The sequence below is a fragment of the Antennarius striatus genome, chromosome 3, assembly GCF_040054535.1.
Source record: "Antennarius striatus isolate MH-2024 chromosome 3, ASM4005453v1, whole genome shotgun sequence".
Classification (NCBI taxonomy): Eukaryota; Metazoa; Chordata; class Actinopteri; order Lophiiformes; family Antennariidae; genus Antennarius; species Antennarius striatus.
This window is the reverse complement of record NC_090778.1, coordinates 8,984,129-9,006,669: the sequence shown is the minus strand read 5'-3', so window position 1 is coordinate 9,006,669 and position 22,541 is coordinate 8,984,129. Positions and strand designations below refer to the sequence as shown.

The following is a 22,541-nucleotide window of genomic DNA, read 5'->3' as shown; positions in this document are numbered from 1 at the left end:
ATGAAGTCATCGACAGACCGAGTCTGTCTTCCCACATGTTACCCTGAGGCAAGTATCCATCTCAAGTTGTCATCATCAGCTTTATCTCACAGGCTGTGAATCCATTGAGCTCCTTTTGGCAAAAGGTTAACGGTGCCAGGTAATGAGTGTAGACACAAAGATAATCATACTGTACCCATAAAACTCTCTCTGTCAGAAGAGACACAATTATACAACTTAGCTTTAAATCTCAGGGAATCCTGCAATTACACTCTTCCTGTCGTGATTTGAGGATTCACATCAAATGTTGTTAAAGTGGACATGTGGTTATCTATTCATGTCAGGCAGAGGAAGTCTAATTTCCAGCATCTGTTTCTATCACCTGAAAAAAGGATTTGATCAACCTTTATATATGAAGTGGTTGGTTGGATTGATCCAAGTTTCTCAAAAGTCAATGATGGAGTTAATTAGGATAAGAAATTATGTAAACACTAATTGAAGAGGATTTAAAATATTGGAAATGCACAGTGCTTTAGCAGTGAATCACAGGGTGCTCAGCGTCAATTTGCAACTATTGATTGCTTTAGAACAAGAGTAGCGGATATAACTTGAGTACAACAGCCAGGAAACACAGGTTTATGTCAAGATGTCAAAAGAAATAGCAAAAACAGTCACATTTAACAAATACGGGTAAGTCATCTTAGATTTGGTGAGCAGCATTCAGAGATCAGACTAAAAAAATTATGATTTTAGAAGCACACTTACTGATTGTAAACTTTAATTCAGGCAGAGTAAGGCAATTTGACAAGACACCAGATGCTGAAACTGGAAGAGAAAAAAAGTGCTCAACATTTACACCTTACACTTTTTGGCTAGGTGGCACAGTGGCGCAGTGGTTACCGCTGCCGCCTCACAACAAGGCAGACCCGGGTTCGAGTCCCGCTCTGTGCAGAGTTTGCATGCTCTCCCCGTGTCTGTGTGGGTTTTCTCCAGGTTCTCTGGCTTCCTCCCACCTCCAAAAGCATGCGCTTCAGGTTGATTGGCCGGTCCCAAATTGACCGTAGGATTGAGTGAGTGTGTGTGAATGATTGTTTGTCTCTATGTGGCTCCGCGGTACACTGGCGTCGTGCCCGGAGTGTCCTCCACCTCACGCCCTGAGACTGCCGGGATAGGCATCGGCTCCCCTGCGTTAGCAGATTAAGCGGGTTAAATGACTGACTTTTTGGCTAAGATTTTCACTCTCAGTCAATGATACATCACTGACATATTCAAAGGTAATATTTAGCCTGTCTTCTCCTTTGGTTGTTTGGAGCCGATCGTGGTTCGGTTAAGAGTAAAAAATGACTTGAAACACAAGGCAGGAGAAACTTGCCTTATTAATCGTTACCTGAACCAGAGTTTGTTCTGAAAGCAGTTCTGCTGCCTAAACCAAAAGAATTTCATTCTCTCATTGTCGGAAAAGTGTTGTAGTCATGAAATTACTATTGAGCTATCTAAGTTTGTTAATCAAATGTTGTCAAATAAAACTAATATAAAGACGTCAAATTAGGGGTTTTTTTGTAATTTTGCATTTCTTTAATTGTGTACGGGACATGATTATTTAATTAGGGGATAAATATCAAAAACAATCAATAAAATCATCAAAGAGAAATAATAATAGCTGTAACTGAAGATGTGTCCTCTTGGCTCAGTCTAAGTGTCTGTAAGTGTTGACTTGTGTAATTGTGTCTCCTCCCTGGTTCTTCACTCTGCCCGCAGTGTCTTTAGTTTTGACTCACCTACTTCATCAATAATCCAGACAGAAACAAAGGAAATGTGGCTGACCAGATATCGACTTTCTGGTGGGAAAAGAAACCTCCAGCAGGCAGAGAAGGAGGACTGGACTAAGCATGGATCACTGCAATTGACTCCCACCCATAAGCAGAGGGGAGAGGAAGAAGGTAGACGGTGAGGAGAGTAGACCCACCTCCAGCAGAACATCACTGTCTCCCCATGTGTTCTCACCCTGTCAGAATAACACCTTTAGATGTCGTCACACAAAATCACTATTATAAATCAGCACCAGCTTTCAACCCGCAGCTCAGACCTCCAAGAGGCCCAAGAAATGATTTGGGGCTATTTTTTTTCACTTCACAGATCATTTTACAAAGCCAAAAAAATATTAGAAGTTTTTGAGGAAAACTGGTATGAACCGTTAAGCGTTCATTCAACTTTTATCTCCAGGTGTTTCTTAAGAGATGCACGAGAGACTAATTTATGGCCTAGCACAGTCTTGGAGTTTTTATAATAAAATCATTTCGTAACTTATGAATACACAAGATCTTTTTAAAAAGTAGCAGAAGAAGAAATTTGAAGCTGTCGTCCCTGAAGACATTCTTCTTCCTCCTCCTCTTAAGGACAGAACTCAGGTGGGGAACCCAGGGATAAGCTAAAAAAAGAGAGCCCTGTGGATAGAGGATTGTGATCTGCAGCGTGTGTGAACACGGTCATCTGAGCTGATAGGCACAAAGGCTTGGCTCAGTCTAACATTTCTCTGTATAAACACTTGTAGCTCCAACAGCCTGCAGGCACAGACAGGAGGAAAAGAAGGGCAAGAAAACACAGCATGCTGCTATTTACAGATAAGAAACAAACTGGCTTGAATGGGAATCACAAACTCTGAATGAAGTGAGAGACAAAGGACTGGCGACCTCCCAGACCTTCGACGATGAAACTGTCAAAGCCACCACCGGATGGCCCGGGGGGGTCGGCCGGGTCAGAGGTGGGGTAGGAGGCTTAATGAGAAAGAGGGACAGGGAGCTTGTTTGTTTGCCCCATTAGTCCAGCAACTGGGTGTTTGCCAAAGGCCGCAACACGTCACTCCATACCTCCACAGCTCTGCATGTCTGCAGAGGGATAGTGGTGGTAGTGGTGGTGGGGCTTAGTTCCAGTCAAGAGAGCATGGCGAGCAGGCTTTTAGCCCTGGCAACACTGCTGAGGCAGTCGTGGTAAAAAGAGGGGCAACTGATCATTACATTTAAAATAGAAAAAGTCACTACCAATAAACATACACATCTTTTGTCTGATCCTCTTAACATATATTTCATTAACCATTCTGTAAGGCAACATTAACACAGCTATCCTCCTCTGTCATTTCAGAGTGTCCACTGACAGCTTTATACCCAATAACAGGGCCCTGGCAAACACAAGACTGAAGCTGGCTTCAAAATAATCCAGTAACTACAAGGCCTAACCAAACACATGCAAGTACACAATCAGTGAGCTCAAGCAGGAAAGGGATTGCTGGACTTCCTGGATGATGCTTCATCTCCTCACCTCTGCCTGAAGCAACATGTCCTCATCAACAAAGCCTGTCGTATTTTCTAACATGTTCTTCAACTCATTTCTCTTCTCGTTCCGTTTCCCATCAATCTCTTCTTGCAATTGCTGCAATTGAAGCAGGACTGTGAAGCAGTATCCAAAGACTTAAATTATAACTTTTGCAATCATTCAGATAGACATCCTATTTTTTCACGCTTGTGTGAAGACATGCTACTTTATTTTTTTTATGTTAGTTTAAAGTTGCAAAAATGGTGCTTTAATTGACTTGTCAGGCAAAATAACCTTCTTCATTTCTTTTTTAGGTTTTTAAGGATATAACCTGTGGTGCCTCTCTGAGTAAGTCTCAAGGTGTCCTGCAACTTTAATGCTCCTATCCATTCTCAACCACCCCAGTGATGGACATGAAAATAAATATCACAGTTTCTTTATTGCGCTTTGAGTTTCTCCCTTGAGCGAAACAAAAGGGAAACTGCTGCTCTGGCTCAAAAGTAGGAAGGGATTGAAGATGCAAGATGCAGTTTAGCTTTAAAAGCATCTTGAAAAGACCAGGCAGTGTAGGCACTTCACAGCCTCAGGCCACTTAATAATTCAGATGCGGTAGAGCTGCGACTGGTAAGTCCTCAAATGATCTATTTCTGTTTGTCCTGGGCCACAGCGCTTCTGAAAAGCGCCTATTCTCCTGACAGCAGTGCAGCTGGTGCTCACTTCATTATGTAGGGAATTTAACACATCACAGTAAGAACAGTGTGTGCTGGGTGTGGAGTGGAGGTTAATTTGGTTAAATGGGAATTTAAGTTCTGACAATTGAAACGCAGCCAACCTGTTGATGTAAAAAAAAATACTCTAAAAATGTCTTTATCTGACATAAACAATGGAGTGATTGATGATGCAGCACAGCACATCCACAGAAAAATACTTCATCAAGTGCTTAAAGTGGTGTTTTGGTGTCACGTACAAGCTGAGCACCAAACACTAAACACATCGAGTAAGGAGTTTAAAGTGATTGAGTGCTAAAATCAAATAATCAGAAGCTCTGATAAATACATGCAAGTAACATTCAATAAGCCTCAGCATTTTTTAGCCCACTGCATGCGAATTATAATGAAATGATTCTACCTGCACAGATTTTCACATCAAGATAAAAAAAGATAAAATGCTCACAGACATGTTGTCACATAGTCTGAGAGGAAATCACTTACATCACAACATCTTCCCACCTGCCTTGTTTTCATCACAGATTGTCATTATACCACTTTCAGCATTTTACTGCTTTCCTGCCCTCAGCTACACATCCTACAGCCTTAAAAGTGTGCTTGCAGTGCTTTCATCATCCCTCAAGGGGACATAAGGTCTGATTTGGCTTTTCATCTGATCACATGACTTGTTTCGATCCTTGTAGGGGAGACGGCAGCGTGGAGACCAATGACCCTTTTGCCACAAAGGTGTTATCTCAGTAATTTGAATATTAATCCACCCAGGGGCCTGGAAAGGGCAGTTTGCACTGCAACATATTCTGTCCAACAACAGCCAGATCCTATTAATGCTGTTACTGCCATATTTCACCACCAAACCCCAAATGGGCCCAGTTTCAAAGGGTATGAGTACTGACACTGAGGGTACAATCCAACAGCACAGAGGATGTCAGAGATAGTATCTTTAAAAAGAAACTCAGTGACTACGTCTTCACTTTCGTCTCATTTGTTTCAGTTTGAGACGTTTACGTTTTTTCATTCAGCAAACTTTTCCAGTTATTAAACTCAAGTTGTGAACTCAACTTCCATCTGATGGCAGCAGTGCCATCAGATGGCATACTGGGCTTGTTTTCTTAGAGTGACTAGAAATTTTGCACATAAAACAATTTTTGGTATCAATGAGATCCCAGGCATTCATACTGAAACTGTATTTTAGGTGTCAAAGTCACCTATGAACGTTTACTCAGGCTATTATGATGAAAAGTGACTAGTGGTCTTCATTATATAAAGACTTAAAAACTGCTTTGGTGAAACTTTGGACCGAGTGGTTTTTTTTACGTATCGTACACAATCTTTGCTTCCGATTGGCTGGCGGGCGTCAGGACGGTTGAAGATGAGCTTCAGTCAAATATTTAACAGTCATTCCATTTCAGTGCTTGAGCTGTTAACTGTAGCAACATTGCTTCACACTGTGTTAACAGTCGACTCTGACTAATTAAACTAAAATCACCACGTGTTAAACTAACTACAAACACTTGAAAATTATAGAAGCGAGTGGTTGTGGTCAAAGGAGTTGATGCTTAAAGAAAAGTGGTTTGTAGGTGTTCTAAGTGGCCACACATTTAAAAGCAAAGGGACTTTCAGCCATAATGTAAAGGCATTTGAGAGACAGGGGACTCATGAAGAGGTGAAAGCAAACAAGAAAGGATGGAGAGAGTCAGAGAGAGACAGAGACAGAGATTTGACTGATTTTTATTTTAAAAATCACAGTTACTCATAAAAGCCAAATTACAAGACAGAGATGGAGGACAAGCACGGATATTGAGATTCCGTTACTACCATCTTTAAAATATTGACATCATGATTCTCATTTTTCATTGCTGTAATTAGGACACTTCTGCAGAATCATTTGCACATCTAAATCGAGAAGGCAACACCATTTTGGTGGAGAATGGTTTATTTTTAGGTGAATGAGGAAGTAGGAGCGTTCTACATGATCTGTCATCATGGGACTGTTTCATGTGCTGCATTTGATCAAAAATTAAAATCAGATTTCCGTTCATCTTCCACTTATTCAATGGAAAAATATCTCGTACGGATATACTGGAGATCAATGGGATTACAGTGATTCAATGAGATAAAGGCTACAGCAGCACAATCCATTATAATCAATGGTTCTTCAAATCGTAAACACTTAAGATGCCCATTGATCCAGGATGAATGGAAATGCAATCTTAGGCTGTCTTTGACTGAGCTTCTCAGTTCTCATTATGGAAAACAACATAACTCAGAGCTGAAACTAAATCAGCAGTTAAAGCATCAGGAGCTATCCATCAGGCAGGCAGAAACCCTCTATGACACATGGAGCAGTTACCGTACTCCTAATTTCCCTGAATGACACATATCAACAATCATCTCATAACTGAGAGCCGATGTGATGAAGTGCATTGGAATGGAACAAACACCTCAGGAATGTTCAGGTTAACCCTTTGTTAAATCACAGCTTTGCCTCTTTGCAAACCTTGGCATCGCTGCCCAGACCTTCTTCTCGATGGTGCTATTCTCGAGGTGCCCTACATTTCGATTCCTACAGCAATGGCAACTTGTAATGCCAGGAATTCAAGCCTTGAGGGGCAGGTGATATATTTGGACATGGTGCTGCATGTTGCCGAGGCCTGCTGTCCTTCACTGCGGGCTATACGCTGTATTTCAGAAGCATGTCAGGCCTGGTGGCACACTTCACAGCAGTAGGTCTTAAGCTATTGAAATCTGCCAGGACGCATGTAGAACATGCTATTCACCATCCACTCAGCTTCTTAATGTTCAGCTGTTGGCTGAAAACCGAGGGGGGAAGGAGGTCTTTTTAGACTCAAGCGCTTCAGCCACGTTTGAGGGATTGATACTTTATCCATCACCATCACTGAAATTTAGACTGGACATTATACTCTAATCCATTTTCCTGGTTCTGTACTTAATAGACAAGAATTTTACAAAAACATAAAATATAAATCACTGCAGCTTTTCTCTGGAAGAAGCCCGATGCATTTTAATGACAACATGGCCAACTGGCAACTGATCCATCCTTTTAACTAAATCATGGACTGCAGTTTACTCAAACGAACCTGGAGTTATCTCTGATTTTACACTTCTAAGGTGAGACTATTCCTCTTCCTCTAATACCTGCTCTCCAGGTAAATAATTAAAGAGCTTCTACTTCCACCGGGAGTCATGTTTATTACATGACGTGAGCATCATAGCTGACAAGGCGGAGGCGGCCTGAGGTGATGTCACTTAACATCCCAGTTTATACGCAGAAGATACCGGGCCTCACCTCAGCCGTCTGTGGGTCTGATCTGAGGAATCAGAAAGAGCTGATAGACAACTGCTGAGGGATCTAGTCCAGATGTAGGACTCAGTGGGAAATGTGCTGAAAGCTTTTAATCCATCTCATTCATTATGCTGCAGGTAAAGGACATAATTCATTTGACGGATAAGTTTTTTTGAAGATCAAGAGTTTTGTCGATGAATGAGAACAACCCAGAGAGTTTTATTCTTGGCAGAGACTAATGCGAAAACAAATATCTATTAAAACCCACACTGACAAATATCAAGGGAGATTAGTGGCTTTTTAGAGAATGTAAACAATCAATTAAATTTTAATCTCTGCGTAATTGCGCTGAGGCCTCTATCATACAACATGCAGTACAGAAACTACACGATTATAGCAATAATTTAGGAACTAACATGATGCCTTGGCTGCCTGTATTTAGAAAGTGAGAGGTGTGATGACAACATGACATAGTTGTAATAATCATTCACTGGCCCTTTTAAATATATACTGATTTGATCACATCCTCTGGGAGAAGCTCTCCCATAGGTGGGAGACCTCAATGACAGAGGGTTCTACCAGATGTTCCCAACACGTCTGGCCCTGTGGGGTCCGTCCAGCCTCCTGCTCTGCCAGTGGATCTAACTCACCACCAAGTGGTGATTGGTTCACAACTCTGCCCCTGTCTTCACCCGAGTGTTCAAGACACACAGTTGGAGGTCTGATGAGAAAAGTCGATCATCGACCTCTGGTCTAGTGTGTCCTGGTGCCATGTGCACTTATGGACATCCCTGTGCTCGAAGGTGTTCTAGACTGTACTGAGGAATGGACATGGAATGTCCAAAGAACCAGTCTCTTTGTCCAGGGATTGGCTTGTCGAATCCCACGCTGTCGACCACCACCAACACTGCACCGCAACCCTTCCTGACGTTATGTTGCCTTCAATCTTACTGGACAAACTGTATGCAGCTTTATGATGTATGAGTCAAATCACTGACTGCACAAAAAGGATCTGAGCGCATTATCTGTTCAAGCGAGAAACATATCCTGCTTCCATTTCTGGAAACTTCATAAAATTGCTGCAGAAACCTTAAAGTAAGAACACATACTAACTTAATATTGCAACACGTGTAAAGTCTGGGTTTTAAAATGGTTGTAATCTCATGTATATGATTATGGATTTCTGTTTTTTAAATTGTGCTCTGTAAATTTGCAGTGTAAAGTTTTTAATCAATCAAAAATTACTCACAGAATCAATCTGAACACAGAATGCACATTTATAAAGACCTTCAGGTGTAAAAAAAAAAAAGACAGGAAGCTGGTCATGTGTGCCGAGGTTGTTTTACTCGTACGATCACACTCATCACAGACATGAACCACACAGGCAGGCCTCGGGGCTTCCCATGGAACCTCTACTTTAATCTGCGTGCTTCAGGATTTTCTATTTGTTCCTATCTGGCTACCAGTCCAGGTGTAGGGGGGGGGTTCTTTGCTTTGAACTCCAGAAGGGACTTTTCCCGACAATATTCAAACATGCTGGGACACCTCACCTGTCTCCCAGCCATCTCCTTTTTCCCACAAACCCCTCCTTTCCCTTCTCCCTCACTACCAATCCTCCTCCCCTTCTTCCCACCTCAAAACACTGACTGATGTGTTTCTGTCTTTACATCCTCACTCCAACAATTATACCCTTTCAAAACGGAGAAAAGTAACACAGGCAGGCAGGATGTGTTCTTGTGCATTTACAAGCATGAGGGTAGTTGTAGGTATGTAACTGCTGACTCTTTTAAGCTTTACTGTAATTATGTTGATGCCACAGCAGTAGTTCATCATTATTCTGCCTGGGAACCACAACTCTATCATTGACAACCATGGTTAAGGCTTTTTAAGAGAGAATGCAAGTCGTTGCAAGACACAAGTGGTATTTTTGTAAAGTGCTCAACAGAGAATTTTGTTCTTTTATCTTCTGTTCAGACACTAAAAGGAGAAAGACAAATCTTAATGCTGGATTCCCTCAAAGTACAAATTATGTTTTTGTGAAGGTCTGAAATTCTCTTTCACCTTCCAGACATCCTCAGAAACAGCACTCAGGCCAGCACTAGATACAAAGGCACCCCATGTCAGGTTTTATACTTTTTTTACAGGATGAGCACCTCCTTAAGGTGAGGCTTCAGATGGGGATGTTTTTAATAATCAGCAACAAAAAAAAACACCTGGAAAAGCATCTAAATGAGTGAATGAAAGGAATGAGGAGTGGAGAAAAAAGTGTAGTTTCACAATTGGCAGAAAATGATGGTTTAACACATTGTAAACAGACTCCTGCTGTGAGGTGGGGGCTGCTATTGCCAGTCATAGTAATTTGCATTAATTCTCAATAGAAGAGGCAGTGCTGAAAAATATTAAAACACATCTATCATATTAACAATAATAGAACAATGCAATTAATTACAATGAAAGTCCTAGATTATTTTATTGAAGTTTACTTCAGTCTCCTCAATTTTCTGGGATTGAGGAGACACAGTATTTTATTCTAAGTCATATCTTTTGGACGAGCTGCCACATTACCGGTTTTAACTCATGCAATTTTGTTTCCAATCCAATCCAATCAGCATTGCCATCCCCAAGGCTTTATTCTAAAGAACTGTGTACATAAAACTGGTCTGCCAGCCAATGAGGTTCTGTTGATTTCATGAGCAGAAGTAGATTCTAATCTGGACCAGGTCTGCTTCCCATCTAAAAATGCAGATGCAGCATTCAGCATTTATGCCCCCACATACTGAAACTCCCAAGAAGCTGGAGCTTCTACGAATCTCAATTCTTGTTAATTCAGGCTGAAGGACTTTTCTTTTGCAATTGTTTTTAAGTTTAGCAGTTCATTAGTCATTCCTTACGCTACAGCATAATGTTAAGCGTTTCTTATATTTAATTCTGGCTAATTTATATATGAATACATTTTTTAATTGTGTAAGCTACTTTTGTCTATTTTATTGATGCCTTTTACAGTAGATTTATGTAAAGCTCTTTGAAGTCCATTGCTGTTGAAATGTGACATAAAAATAAACTTGCCATCTTGGAGAACATTTATGATTCTGCACCAAAATAGACTGTAGTCTTCAAAATCAATCACAACCATACAGCCCCTTCAACTCCTCAACAACAAATATGCATATAAAATAAATAGAGTTTCAGAGTTGGATGTGTCCTTCTCAAACTGTTTACATCCCAAACTTATAAGGTGTAAATACCGGTACTTCAAAGTGCGAGGACAGTAAAGTCTCATCTTCCTGTGCAAAAGAACAAGGTGGATCTCTTCTGTTGATGTCTCCAGTCAAACACAACAACTTAAACCACTGAATTAGGTCCAGAGCAAAGATATGAGGATCCACCAAGCAGGGTTTAAAGAATATAAAGCAAGTTTGCCACTGCAGGGCAGCCTCTCTGGAAATACAGCACATCACAAACGTCTGTCTAATTCTGAAAGACACCCAGCCTTCAATCGGCAGAGCAGCAGGAGTCAACTGCTCCTCTTCCACCACTGAGCTTCATCATGCTCTCTCATCGCCATTATCATCCACAAAGTCAGTTTGAGGCATGCATTATAGATGAGACACATTTCCTCAGCTACATCTCAGACAGCAGAGGATGTGAACCAATCCCCACTGATAATGCACATGCCTTTAACCACCTATCTCTGTACATACACACACTTAACTGCTTCAGCTGTCAGTCATACTAACCTGGTAATGTCTACCATGAATAATGCAAGAGCAAATACCCATTAGACTTTACAAATGGACACAAGATCCTCATTCTGTGAGTGAACGCAATGAGGGGATAAAGCGAGACTGGAGAGTAGGTGCACCTACCGCATGCAGTGATCCCATGTAGATACAAGCTCCTGCAGAGGGAGAGAATAGAAGACAGCATTAGCATCAGACTTCAGTCATGATCTAACCTTTCTCAGTAATATGGATCAATTAGATAGATTTCTATCAGGAATTATGTAGATGTTTATAATTCCTGTGTACACAAAGGTCAAACAGTAGATCAGCCTCATGAAAGACAGAATCAATTCCCTTAAAACTCTAATGTGCGAGTTGTTCTAACCCTTAGGGTGCGATGCTGACAACTGCTACACTCTGAATGAAGTCGATAGTTTTCCAAAATGGAGGAAAAATCTAAGAAAAGAAAGGTAAAATCTCCCCTGACAGGATTTCAGTTGTCACTGTTAAATAAGCGTTAATTGAAGATGGTGCATTCATCAATACGGGGCTGTCTTTACTGCAACCCTAGAATAACAGGAAACAGTCCCAGTTAGACAATCCTGAGTGTCAATCAGGTTCTTCTCCAGCATCAGAGTTGACACGTCCACTGAGACCAGCTATCTTAGTGTCCTCTCAACATAAAACCTTCCGTTTCACTTGTGGATCCCAGTCGCTCTCTCAATTTTCAAACAGAACGTGATATCACTTATCCATGAGTTATACAAGATCATAGAAGATGCTAATAAAAATAATCTTACAGCTTTAAAACATTAAAGTTAGTTATGTTTGACTAATTTTGGTTCTGAGATTTCTCAACCCACTCCCGGACATCTCATATTCCGTTTATCAAGCTCAACATATTTAGTTAGTTCGGGTTAAGCTATACTTAGCATCAACTTATTTTTACTTGGGTGCTGCTGCCTGCTCAGATGCACAGCCACTGCCTCTTACATCCCACACAACTATGAGCTTTCAGACATAAGAATACAAACAATCCAAATCAGTACACTTCTTTTTCTTCTTCTTCTCCTTTCGGCTTTTCCCTTCAGGGGTCACCACAGCGAATCAGTTGCCTCCATCTAACCCTGTCTTCTGCATCCTCTTCTCTCACACCAACTGCCTTCATGTCCTCTTTCACTACATCCATAAACCTCCTCTTTGGTCTTCCTCTAGGCCTCCTGCCTGGCAGTTCAAAACTCAGCATCCTCCTATCAATATGTTCACTATCTCTCCTCTGGACATGTCCAAACCATCTCAGTCTGGCCTCTCTGACTTTATCTCCAAAACCTCTAACATGTGCTGTCCCTCTGATGTACTCATTCCTGATCCTATCCTTCCTGGTCACTCCCAAAGAGAACCTCAGCATCTTCATCTCTGCTACCTCCAGCTCTGTCTCCTGTCTTTTCCTCAGTGACACTGTCTCTAGACCAAACAACATCGCTGGTCTCACCACAGTTTTGTACACCTTTCCTTTCATTTTAGCTGAAACTCTTCTATCACACATCACACCTGACACTTTTCTCCACCCGTTCCATCCTGCCTGTACACGCTTCTTCACCTCTTTTCCACACTCTCCATTGCTCTGGACTGTTGACCCTAAGTACTTAAAATCCTCCACCTTCTTGATCTCTTCTCCTTGTAACCTCACTCTTCTACTTGGGTCCCTCTCATTCACACACATGTACTCTGTCTTACTGCGGCTAACCTTCACTCTTCCTTTCCAGGACAAATCTCCACCTCTCTATCTTATCCTCCACCTGTTCCCTACTCTCACTACAGATCACAATGTCATCTGCAAACATCATAGTCCATGGAGATTCCTGTCTAACCTCGTCTGTCAGCCTGTCCATCACCATAGAGAACAAGAAGGGGCTCAGAGCTGATCCCTGATGAAGTCCCACCTCCACTTTGAACTCCTCTGTCACACCTACAGCACACCTCACCACTGTCTTACAGTCCTCATACATGTCCTGCACCACTCTAACATACTTCTCTGCCACTCCAGACTTTCTCATACAATACCACAGTTCCTCTCTGGACACCCTGTCATAAGCTTTCTCCAGATCCACAAAAACACAATGCAGCTCCCTCTGGCCTTCTCTGTACTTCTCTATCAACATCCTCAAAGAAAATACTGCATCTGTAGTACTCTTTTTTGGCATGAAACCATACTGCTCCTCACAAATGTTCACTTCTGCCCTTAGTCTAGCTTCCACTGCTCTTTCCCATAACTTCATTGTATGGCTCATCAGCTTTATTCCTCTGTAGTTTCCACAACTCTGCACATCTCCCTTGTTCTTAAAAATGGCCACTAGCACACTTCTCCTCTGTTCCTCAGGCATCTTCTCACTATCTAAGATCCTGTTGACAACCCAGTCATAAACTCTACTGCCACCTCTCCTAGACACTTCCATACCTCCACAGGTATATCATCAGGGTGTCCTCAATGACCTCCTCACTTCATCCTGGCTAATCTTTGCTACTTCCTGGTCCACAACAGTCACCTCTGCTAGTCGTTGTTATCTCTCATTTTTCTCATTCATCAACTCTTCAAAGTACTCTTTCCATCTTCCCATCATACTTACATCCCTATCCTTAATCACCCTAACCTGCTGCACGTCCTTCCCATCTCTGTCTCTCTGTCTTGCCAACCGGTATAGATCAGTCTCTCCCTCCTTACTGTTCAACCTAGCATACAAATCATCATAATCCCCTTGTTTAGCCTTTGCTTCCTCTACTTTCACCCTACACTGCATCTCCCTGTACTGCTTCTACTCTTCTCAGTCCTCTCAGTGTCCCACTTCTTCTTAGCTAACCTCTTTCTCTGTATACACTCCTGTACCTCCTCATTCCATCACCAAATCCCCTTATCTACTTTCCTTCCAGATGACACACCAAGTACTCTCCTACCTGTCTCCCTGATCACATTAGCTGTAGTTGTCCAGTCATCTGGAAGCACCTCCTGACCACCCAGAGCCTGTCTTGACTCCTTCCTAAAAGTCCTGCAACACTCTTCCTTTTTCAGCTTCCACCATTTCGTCCTCTGCTCTGTCTTTGTCCTCTTCATCTTCCTCACCACCAGAGTCATCCTACACACCACTATGCTATGCTGTTTGGCTACACTATCGCCTACCACTACTTTGCAATCACTGATCTCCTTCAGATTACACCGTCTACACAAGATGTAGTCTACCTGTGTGCTCCTACCATCACTCTTAGAAGTCACCCTACGCTTCTGCCTCTTCTGGAAGACAATATTCACAATAGCCATTTCCATCCTTTTTGCAAAGTCAGCCACCATCTGTCCTTCTGCATTCCTCTCCTGGATACCAATCCTGCCCATCACCTCATCACCTCTGTTTCCTGCACCAACATGTCTGTTGAAGTCTGCACCAATGACAACTCTCTCACTTCTAGGTATGCTCTGCATCACTTCATCAAAGTTCAACCAGAATTTCTCCTTCTCCTCCAGCTCACATCCTACCTGTGGAGCATACCCACTAACAACATTGAGAATCACATCTTTGATTTCTAGCTTCAGACTCATCACTCTATCTGACACTCTTTTTACCGCCAGGACATTCCTAACAAATTCCTCCTTCAAGATAACTCCTACTCCATTTCTCTTCCTATCTACACCATGATGGAACAAGTTGAACCCTGCACCTAAACTCCTAACCTTGCTACCTTTCCAACTGGTCTCCTGGACACACAGTATGTCTGCCTTCCTCCTCTGCATCATGTCAACCAATGCTCTGCCTTTTTCCTGTCATCGTTCCAACATTCAACGTCCCTACTCTCAGTCCTCCACTTTTGGTGTTCCTCTTCTCTCTCTTCCTACGAACACACTTTCCTCCTCTCCTTGTTCGACCAACAGAAGTCCAATTTCCACCGGTGCCCTGTAGGTCAACAGCACCAATGGTGGTCATTGTTAACATGGGCCTCGACTGATCTGGTATGGAAGTCATAGATTTTTTTTGCATGTTTTTATGTCGGATGCCCTTCCTGACACAACCCTCTGTATTTATCTGGACTTGGGACCGGCACAATAAGACACTGGCATGTGCCCTCTTGCGGCTACATTCCAAAGCATTACAGTAATGTAAATATTAATAATGATATCCTTATTTATTTATTTTCATGCCGTTCCAAAGATAATTATCATGATGCAAGAACTTGTGAGTGTTCGCTACAGTGAAGGACAGCTTGGCTAACAGAGATGAAGAGGAAAACCTTCATCTCTGTAGCTGTAATGCATAAAAATTAAATACTTATCATTTCAATAAAAAAGTGGTTATGAGATTTCAGGTTTTTGCAAGCTGCCATATTATCCTTAGTGTCATGGCTAAGTTGGAATCTTAGGAATATAATTTATTATATATCAGATGAGTTAAATTGTTTCCATATGCTGTTCCCCCACTTCACCTGTCAGTGACTGAAAGCAACCTTGCTATTGTTTTATGTTTGATGCAAACCCTATAAATATCTCAGCTATTGAAACACTTTCATACTAACTACAGACAGCACTGCATTTGACTATGGAAATGGCAGACTTTCAGTTTTTAACCATGAATACACAAGAGGAATACAGCCACAATACAAATCTATTTAAACACATCAACATGATTACTTTCAACAAAACACACATAAGCCTACAACAAATCAATACTAAAACTAATTAAAACTAGTGCTATTCAATAAGACAGTGTTTAAAGCTGTGCTGTACATTGAAAATCATCACATTAACTAAAATTCACCATTAAAAAAGGAAACCAGGCGCTTCAATGTTTGCCAAATATCAGTCTAGAGTCCATCCATCCATCCATCCATCCATTTTCTTGCACATCAGCCTTTCTCAGCTGAGGCGATGCGCCGGACACGCGACCAGCATATCGTGACACCCTAGAGTTTACTAATACCATAGCAGTCCATACACTGTGTGGCCTATCTAAAAAAACACCAACCTAAATTAATTAATTTGGAAGAAAAGACAGTTAACCTAACCGAACAATGACTTTCAGCTGTGACACCTGAAACCACTTCCTATCAGTTATCAGTGTTGAGTCCTTGAACTCCTTAAACTGGCCTCATACCCTCACTAATCGTTATGATTTAAGCTTGTACAGATACGCAGAAATACGCAATCTTTAGACTGAACAAAGAACTGATGATTCTCATTCTGAAGGCAGCATGTGAAGAAAGGAAAGACAGATGGGTGTTCACGCGCCTCAGCCCAGATTTAACTTCACAAATCCGGTCTGGAGAAATCTGAGATGTCTCACGGGTAAATACCGCTAGAGATAAACATTTACCATAATGGTCCATTTAAACAAAACAGGAGTACGGTTTATGCTTATAACAGGTGCCCAGGAGTGTGTCTGCGGGCCTATACAGTATGCTGCTGCCTCATGCTGCTGTCTCTTTATCTCTCTGTGTGGGAGAAAGGATGCTCTGCAGAATACACTTTGGCAGTTTAATCAGTTTGAGGCAGATACACAGAAGTAGTTTCACATCTGCTGCTCAACAAGTGTCCAAACACTAACTATCAGTTCAGCTTTGAAGCAGTTCATAAGACACCATTGCACCCTGAGCAATTGGTTCACACATTAAAGCATTACTTTATCTCTCTATATGTATGAGCATTAATTCAGTGTGATGGAGGTTACAAATTTGGGGAATAAATTTGAATTAATATTTGTATTTTGTTCACGAAACTAGCACAGGAAGGATTTTTGGCACAACTACAACAACCTGGGAGTCAAATGGAAACATTTAAAAATTTTGCTGTGATAAATTTGCATGTTTCAGAAATGTGATGAAGTTTTCTTTGTTGTTTTTTCTTTTTTAGGGGAGTTGGATTTCAGTAAATCTGTGTAACAAAGCCTAGTACAGTTTTAAACATACAACTGCATTTTAGATTGACGATGACTTGTGACAGATTGTAAAGTAATTTTCTGTGAAAATAAAAGTGTATGAAAATGTAAATCTTTTCTTGTTGTTTTACTGCCATTTTCTATAGGAAGTTTGTTTTTTTTATACTTACACTTACTGAAAATAAATCGTATATGTCTTGTTTGGAATTTTTGCAGATACTGTACTTTGGCTTTGCAGAACGAATAAATTCCTTAATTTGTTGGATTTTGGCGGAGAAGCTCTTCAGAGGAATGTATGAGGTCTAAATGGAAAATAAGTGATGGAATATTAAAGAATATTAAGGAAGACTACTGAAAACTGGGGGTAATAAATGTTGTGCTTATAGAAGTATTTAAGCCCTTCCACGAGACGATTCTGAATTATTCTAATGACATCAAACTTTGTATTCTTGTGATCCAGCCTTCACTGCATCGAGTAATCATGAGCTTAATTACGGGGTTCCTCTTAGCGTTGTTTGATTACTCTGATTTAATCGCACAACCAATACATTTGATATCTCGTTGATTTTACAGGAAATTAGATAAGGAAGTTGAGATGAAAATGTAAGAAATTGTAAGACGATCATCACCCTCAAGCTGGGCCATTAACACAGCGTTAACACAAATAAAAGCTTACATTCAAATTAAATCCGTACCATTTAACTAAAGTAACAAATGACCAGAGCTGAAGTCCTCAGCCTGGTTTACAGAAGAAACCCCTTTGAAATTTGAGATTTATTTGGGTGGAATGTGTTTTGTGACTACTGATTATTTGAAACTGTAGGAACAGAGTACAGGTAGTCCTCAGGATATGAATATTTGTAGATAAGAACGCCATATCCAACTACTGCAGTTCCCCTTTCTGCCGTTTCCCACGCAGAGCAGCGTCAAATTAAGACCCCGTAGATTAAGATTTCTTGTAACTCAGCAAATACACGACTAAGTGAACAGTTTGCTCTGATGTTGGACTTCATGTGGTCTTTTCTACTTTTCTGTAGACTCATCATCTGCAGTGTGTTGTCCTTATTTTATCAACATCTCTGTGAACTTCCGAACAGGGAATCAACACACAGTGTATTTATGTGCATGGGGACGTTCGGAAACATCGAGACTGCTGACAATTTGGGTCAGGCTGAAAGTTAGCGTCAGCAAGACCGACTATAGACTACGTGTAACAAACATCTGTCACAATCTGCCTAGTTCTTTTTTTTCAATTGTTGACTGGGTTGTCCTGCAGTTAGAGCCAAATGATGTACGTAGGAACAAATGTTAGCCAGGTTTGGTTTCTGCATTAAGTGACGCTAACGCTCTGTTGGTCGTGTTAACTGAGAAACTTAATGGAAATAAATCAGAGTAATCAAACATAAATTGTTGTGTGGGAACTTTGATTATAAGGAAGCGCATCAGCGCATCATTCACGGAAATGTCATGGAACACCTCAGTGGATTAAAGCTTGGCTTAGCCTCTACACCCCCGAGGCTAAAATTCATTCATCAGAGGTACAGACGCTTAAGTTACATTAAGGTACTACAATATTTTATGACATTTATGTGCTGTTTTTATATCCTGTAATTATTTCTGGTAAGTCTTAGGGAATACAGTAGTACTTTGTATTTATAGTAGTAATGGCATTTAAATGACCTCAAATGGCGACTGTAGATTGGAATTTAAGAAATAATGACTTACGAATAATTCAGCTTGCAAACAACCTCTCAGAACCAATGATGTTTGTTGAGGACTACCTGTACACCTTAACATCATCATTTCAGTAAGGTTATAACAGCTCGATGAATTCTGGACATATTAACAGATAGCTTAGTTCACATTTAATTGAACTCTTGATATCTTTGAACGTGCAGATCAATAAATCAATACTTCATAGACTATAAGGTGAAATTTAAGTGTGGCAGTGGCTCAGTTGGTAAAGTAGGTCATCCAATGATCGCAGGATTGGCGGTCCGATTCTCGGTCCCACCCAGCCACTTCGGAGCGTGAGCTGGCAGTGGGAGGTCTCAGCTCACGCTCCAAAGCGAGCACTGCCGAAGCACCTTTGAGCAACGCGCCGTCCCCTTTATACGTTGTTCATTATGGCGCACCACTAAGGAGCTGCCCGCCACTCTAACCCACCCACCACCATCACCATCACAGGTCCCTTGTGTGTGTGTGTGTGTGTGTGTGTGTGTGTGTGTGTGTGTGTGTGTGTGTGTGTGTGTGTGTGTGTGTGTGTGTGTGTGTGTGTGTGTGTGTGTGTGTGTGTGTGTGTGTGTGTGTGTGTGTGTGTGTGTGTGTGTGTGTGTGTGTGTGTTACGGGCCTGTACATACTATACTGTAAATGCATGCAATTGAACTAACTGTGATCTACAGTGTGCTAACAATTTCCCTATGGGGATTAATTAAGTGTATGAAAAAGAATAGTAAATAAATAAATAAATACTTCATAGACTATAAGGTCAAATCAGAATTTAAGATTGACCCATGCAGCAACAGTTTCAGTTTACATAATAGTCACATGCAACACAGTCCAAAAGGGAATCTTGATTGACACAAAGAAAAAAGCAAAATTCAAACTTTTGTCGAATAGCTCATCTCCTCATTACATTGTGTATCAGCATGATCCACAGAGTACAACTCAAGATACAGTATTAACATTTCAACTTTTCTAACTATCTCATACATCTTGCCAACACCAACATGCTCTATTCTCAGCGGACGGAAGTGAAGGACTATGCTTTTAAAAGTTTGAATTTTATTGATGCAAGTGCTGCCAAGAACACTGGATCCATGCCAAGGTGAAGATGAGACGCTAATAACGCTGGTGTATGTATTTTTTTTTAAATCAAAGACTGCTGTATGTCAGTGAAGAATATATCTCTTTCTAGGTTTCAGAACCATTCTGGTCCACCCCATATTAACAAGCCTGAGTTTGATATGAAGAATGAAAGTTTGAATGGGTTAGTTCAGATAGAGCTGTCAAGGCTTGCTTTACATTCTGCTCCTGACAGCCTCTAGTGGGACCACTAGCAGCATCCTGAATATTTAAATGGAACAGACACCATGAGCTGGATCACATTTAGAGACAGGATGAATGAAAATGCACCTCAGAAAATGATTCATTTACAGGAATCCGTCTAGTCAGACTCCTTTAAAGTTTGTGCATTATCATGCACGTTGTGGATTATAGTCTCATTTGTCAGTATGCAGGCTGGTAATGACAGCTTGATTAGGCTGCTTCACATCCTGGTGTTTTTCTAACATTTCTGTGAATTAGACTTTCTCAAAAGGACTTTAAACGACCGATGATCACTCATTCAGAAATCCAATCAAATTTCTGGAGATACAACAGAAATCAACCCTCAATTTAAATCTATACTGATGTTGGAATGGCATTCATTTACATTTGTAGCCCTCATCACTGAAACCTGTATGCAGGTTCCTTCCAGGAGTCCAATGACCGAGTTCCAAGACAACTTCAAGAATAAGTTCAAGAATAAGTGGAAATGGTTCTGAACAGAGATGACAAGTCTGGCCACAAGTTTGATTCCCCTGAAATATTTTCTGTGTTGTCTGAACAGATGTGTGATTCAGTGCCTATTAATATGGATGTGAATCTGACTAAATTTGGGGCCAGTGGCTCCATGCTGGCACCACTCCACTGACCAGTTACTAAGACAACTAGTTTGTGTTAAAAACAAAATACCAACCATTTACTCCACGGGAAACGGCAAGGATCCCGACCAGAGCGCCGACAAACATCCACCATCTACCCATGGTGGTAGCCGAGAAGGGCATGAAGTCCAAATCCAATCGTGGAGGAAATGAGCGGCGTGATTGTGTTATATCTACTTCAAATGAAGGCAGTAAACAGTATACATCATTTATATTTTGGAGTACGAGAAAACAACCGGGAAAGATCCAGAAATGTTTAAAAAAAAAAAAAAAAAAAAGGGAGCGGGAGGGCAGAGACGGAGCGCACCGGGTCCGACTCCTGAGCGCTGCGCTCCGGGCTGGAATGCGGCGCAGTTCCGAAACCTGTACAAGTATCCACCTCCTCCTTCCCCCTTCTGTTCCGCCAGTCGGACACAAAACTCTTTCCAAAAATAATCAGCCAAGTGCAATGTGTTTTATCCTCTCTCCAGCAGCAGCGTGAACAGTGGGGGACGCTTTCAAAAAGCGGAGACGCGTGAAAGGACGAGAGCCGGAGTTGAGCGGTCGGACTTTTCGGCGCAGCGGTGTTCGAGGTCACTTCTTGCAGTGCGTCGGTCTCCTTGTCTTCCCCGAACCCCCCCCCCCCCAACTCCCTCTTCTTCTTGTTCGTCCTCCCCTCATCTCTCCAGGAGGACGTCCCACCTCTCTCCAGCACACCCCCACTCCCCTCCCCTCCCCACTACACCTCCACCACCCACCCACCTCGCAGATATCATAATCTCACATAATGGGGACTGAGCTCCATGAGGATTAAAACATGTGGGAGAGCAGTCATTGCTTTTTCTTTTTTTTGAACATTCATTTATCACTAGCGACATATCATTTCATCTCATTTACAGATGGAAATTTGGCCTTTCCAGAAATCATTATTACTGATAATTGGCGGTGCGTGTCTGTGGGACTCTGTGGGTTCACTAAAACAGACCTAAATGTAATTTAATCACACCTTTGTTGTCCTTAATGGTCCCATTATTACATCCCTGGGTCAGTCTGTGTGCCCACATTGGTAAGTGTTTTGTTTAAGGTGACCCAAACTGACTTAACAGTGTCTGTATGTCATGTTTTCTTATTATAAGTCTCAGGATATATTGCTGTTACTTTATGGTGGCCACCTTAGTCGAGTCTCATTTAAGACCCACACACAGTACCATGTCTACGTTACATCAGTTCACAGTGATGGTATCTACTCTCTGGTACATTAAAGGATTAATTTATTAGCATTATTTCAATGAGAAGACACAGGTCAGTTTTCTTCAAGATAAATGTAAAGAGTGTGAGCTGACAGTGGGAGATGTCAGCTTACCTTTGGAGCACTGCTGAGGCACCCTTGAGCAAGGCCCCATCCCGCTTTACAAGTTGCTCATTTGGGCGCACCAAAGCAGGTGCTGCCCAACACTCTACCTCACCCTTCATGCGTACAGGCCCCATGTGTGTGTGTGTGTGTGTGTGTGTGTGTGTGTGTGTGTGTGTGTGTGTGTGTGTGTGTGTGTGTGTGTCCAGGGCCTGTAAACACTAATATATGCATGTGACTAACTGGAGTGTGCCACTAATTTCCCTTCGGGGATTAATTCAGTATATGAAATTTAAAAAATAATAATAATAAAGGTTATGAATATGGCTGCCTCAGTTCTGTGCATCTCACTGAGCAAGACTTTAGGATAAGTGTTAGCGTTTATGGATAACAGATAATTGTTCCTTATTTTACTCTCTGTACTATTTTGCATCACGTGAAAACATATTAACACTTAGTGACTGACACACTGCGATAGTTTTATGCTCTAAACCTCTCGGTGGCAGGTTATGATAATCTTAATTTATCTTACTTAACATCTTAATCAAT

The 22,541-nt window shown here is 41.4% G+C and overlaps 1 protein-coding gene across 1 annotated transcript in view; it reads right to left on the bottom strand.

Annotated features, from left to right (window-relative positions):
- The window catches only part of fras1 (Fraser extracellular matrix complex subunit 1), a 214,319-nt gene extending 193,123 nt beyond the window's left edge, over positions 1-21,196 (bottom strand). Inside the window, exons 1-2 of the mRNA XM_068311677.1 lie at positions 20,698-21,196; positions 11,187-11,218 (exon numbers count right to left, since the gene is read on the bottom strand). Of these exons, the coding sequence (XP_068167778.1) occupies positions 11,187-11,218; positions 20,698-20,785 (120 nt within the window). The 5' untranslated portion in view covers positions 20,786-21,196. The remainder of the gene's footprint in view (positions 1-11,186; positions 11,219-20,697) is intronic.
- Between the last annotated feature and the right edge of the window lie 1,345 nt (positions 21,197-22,541).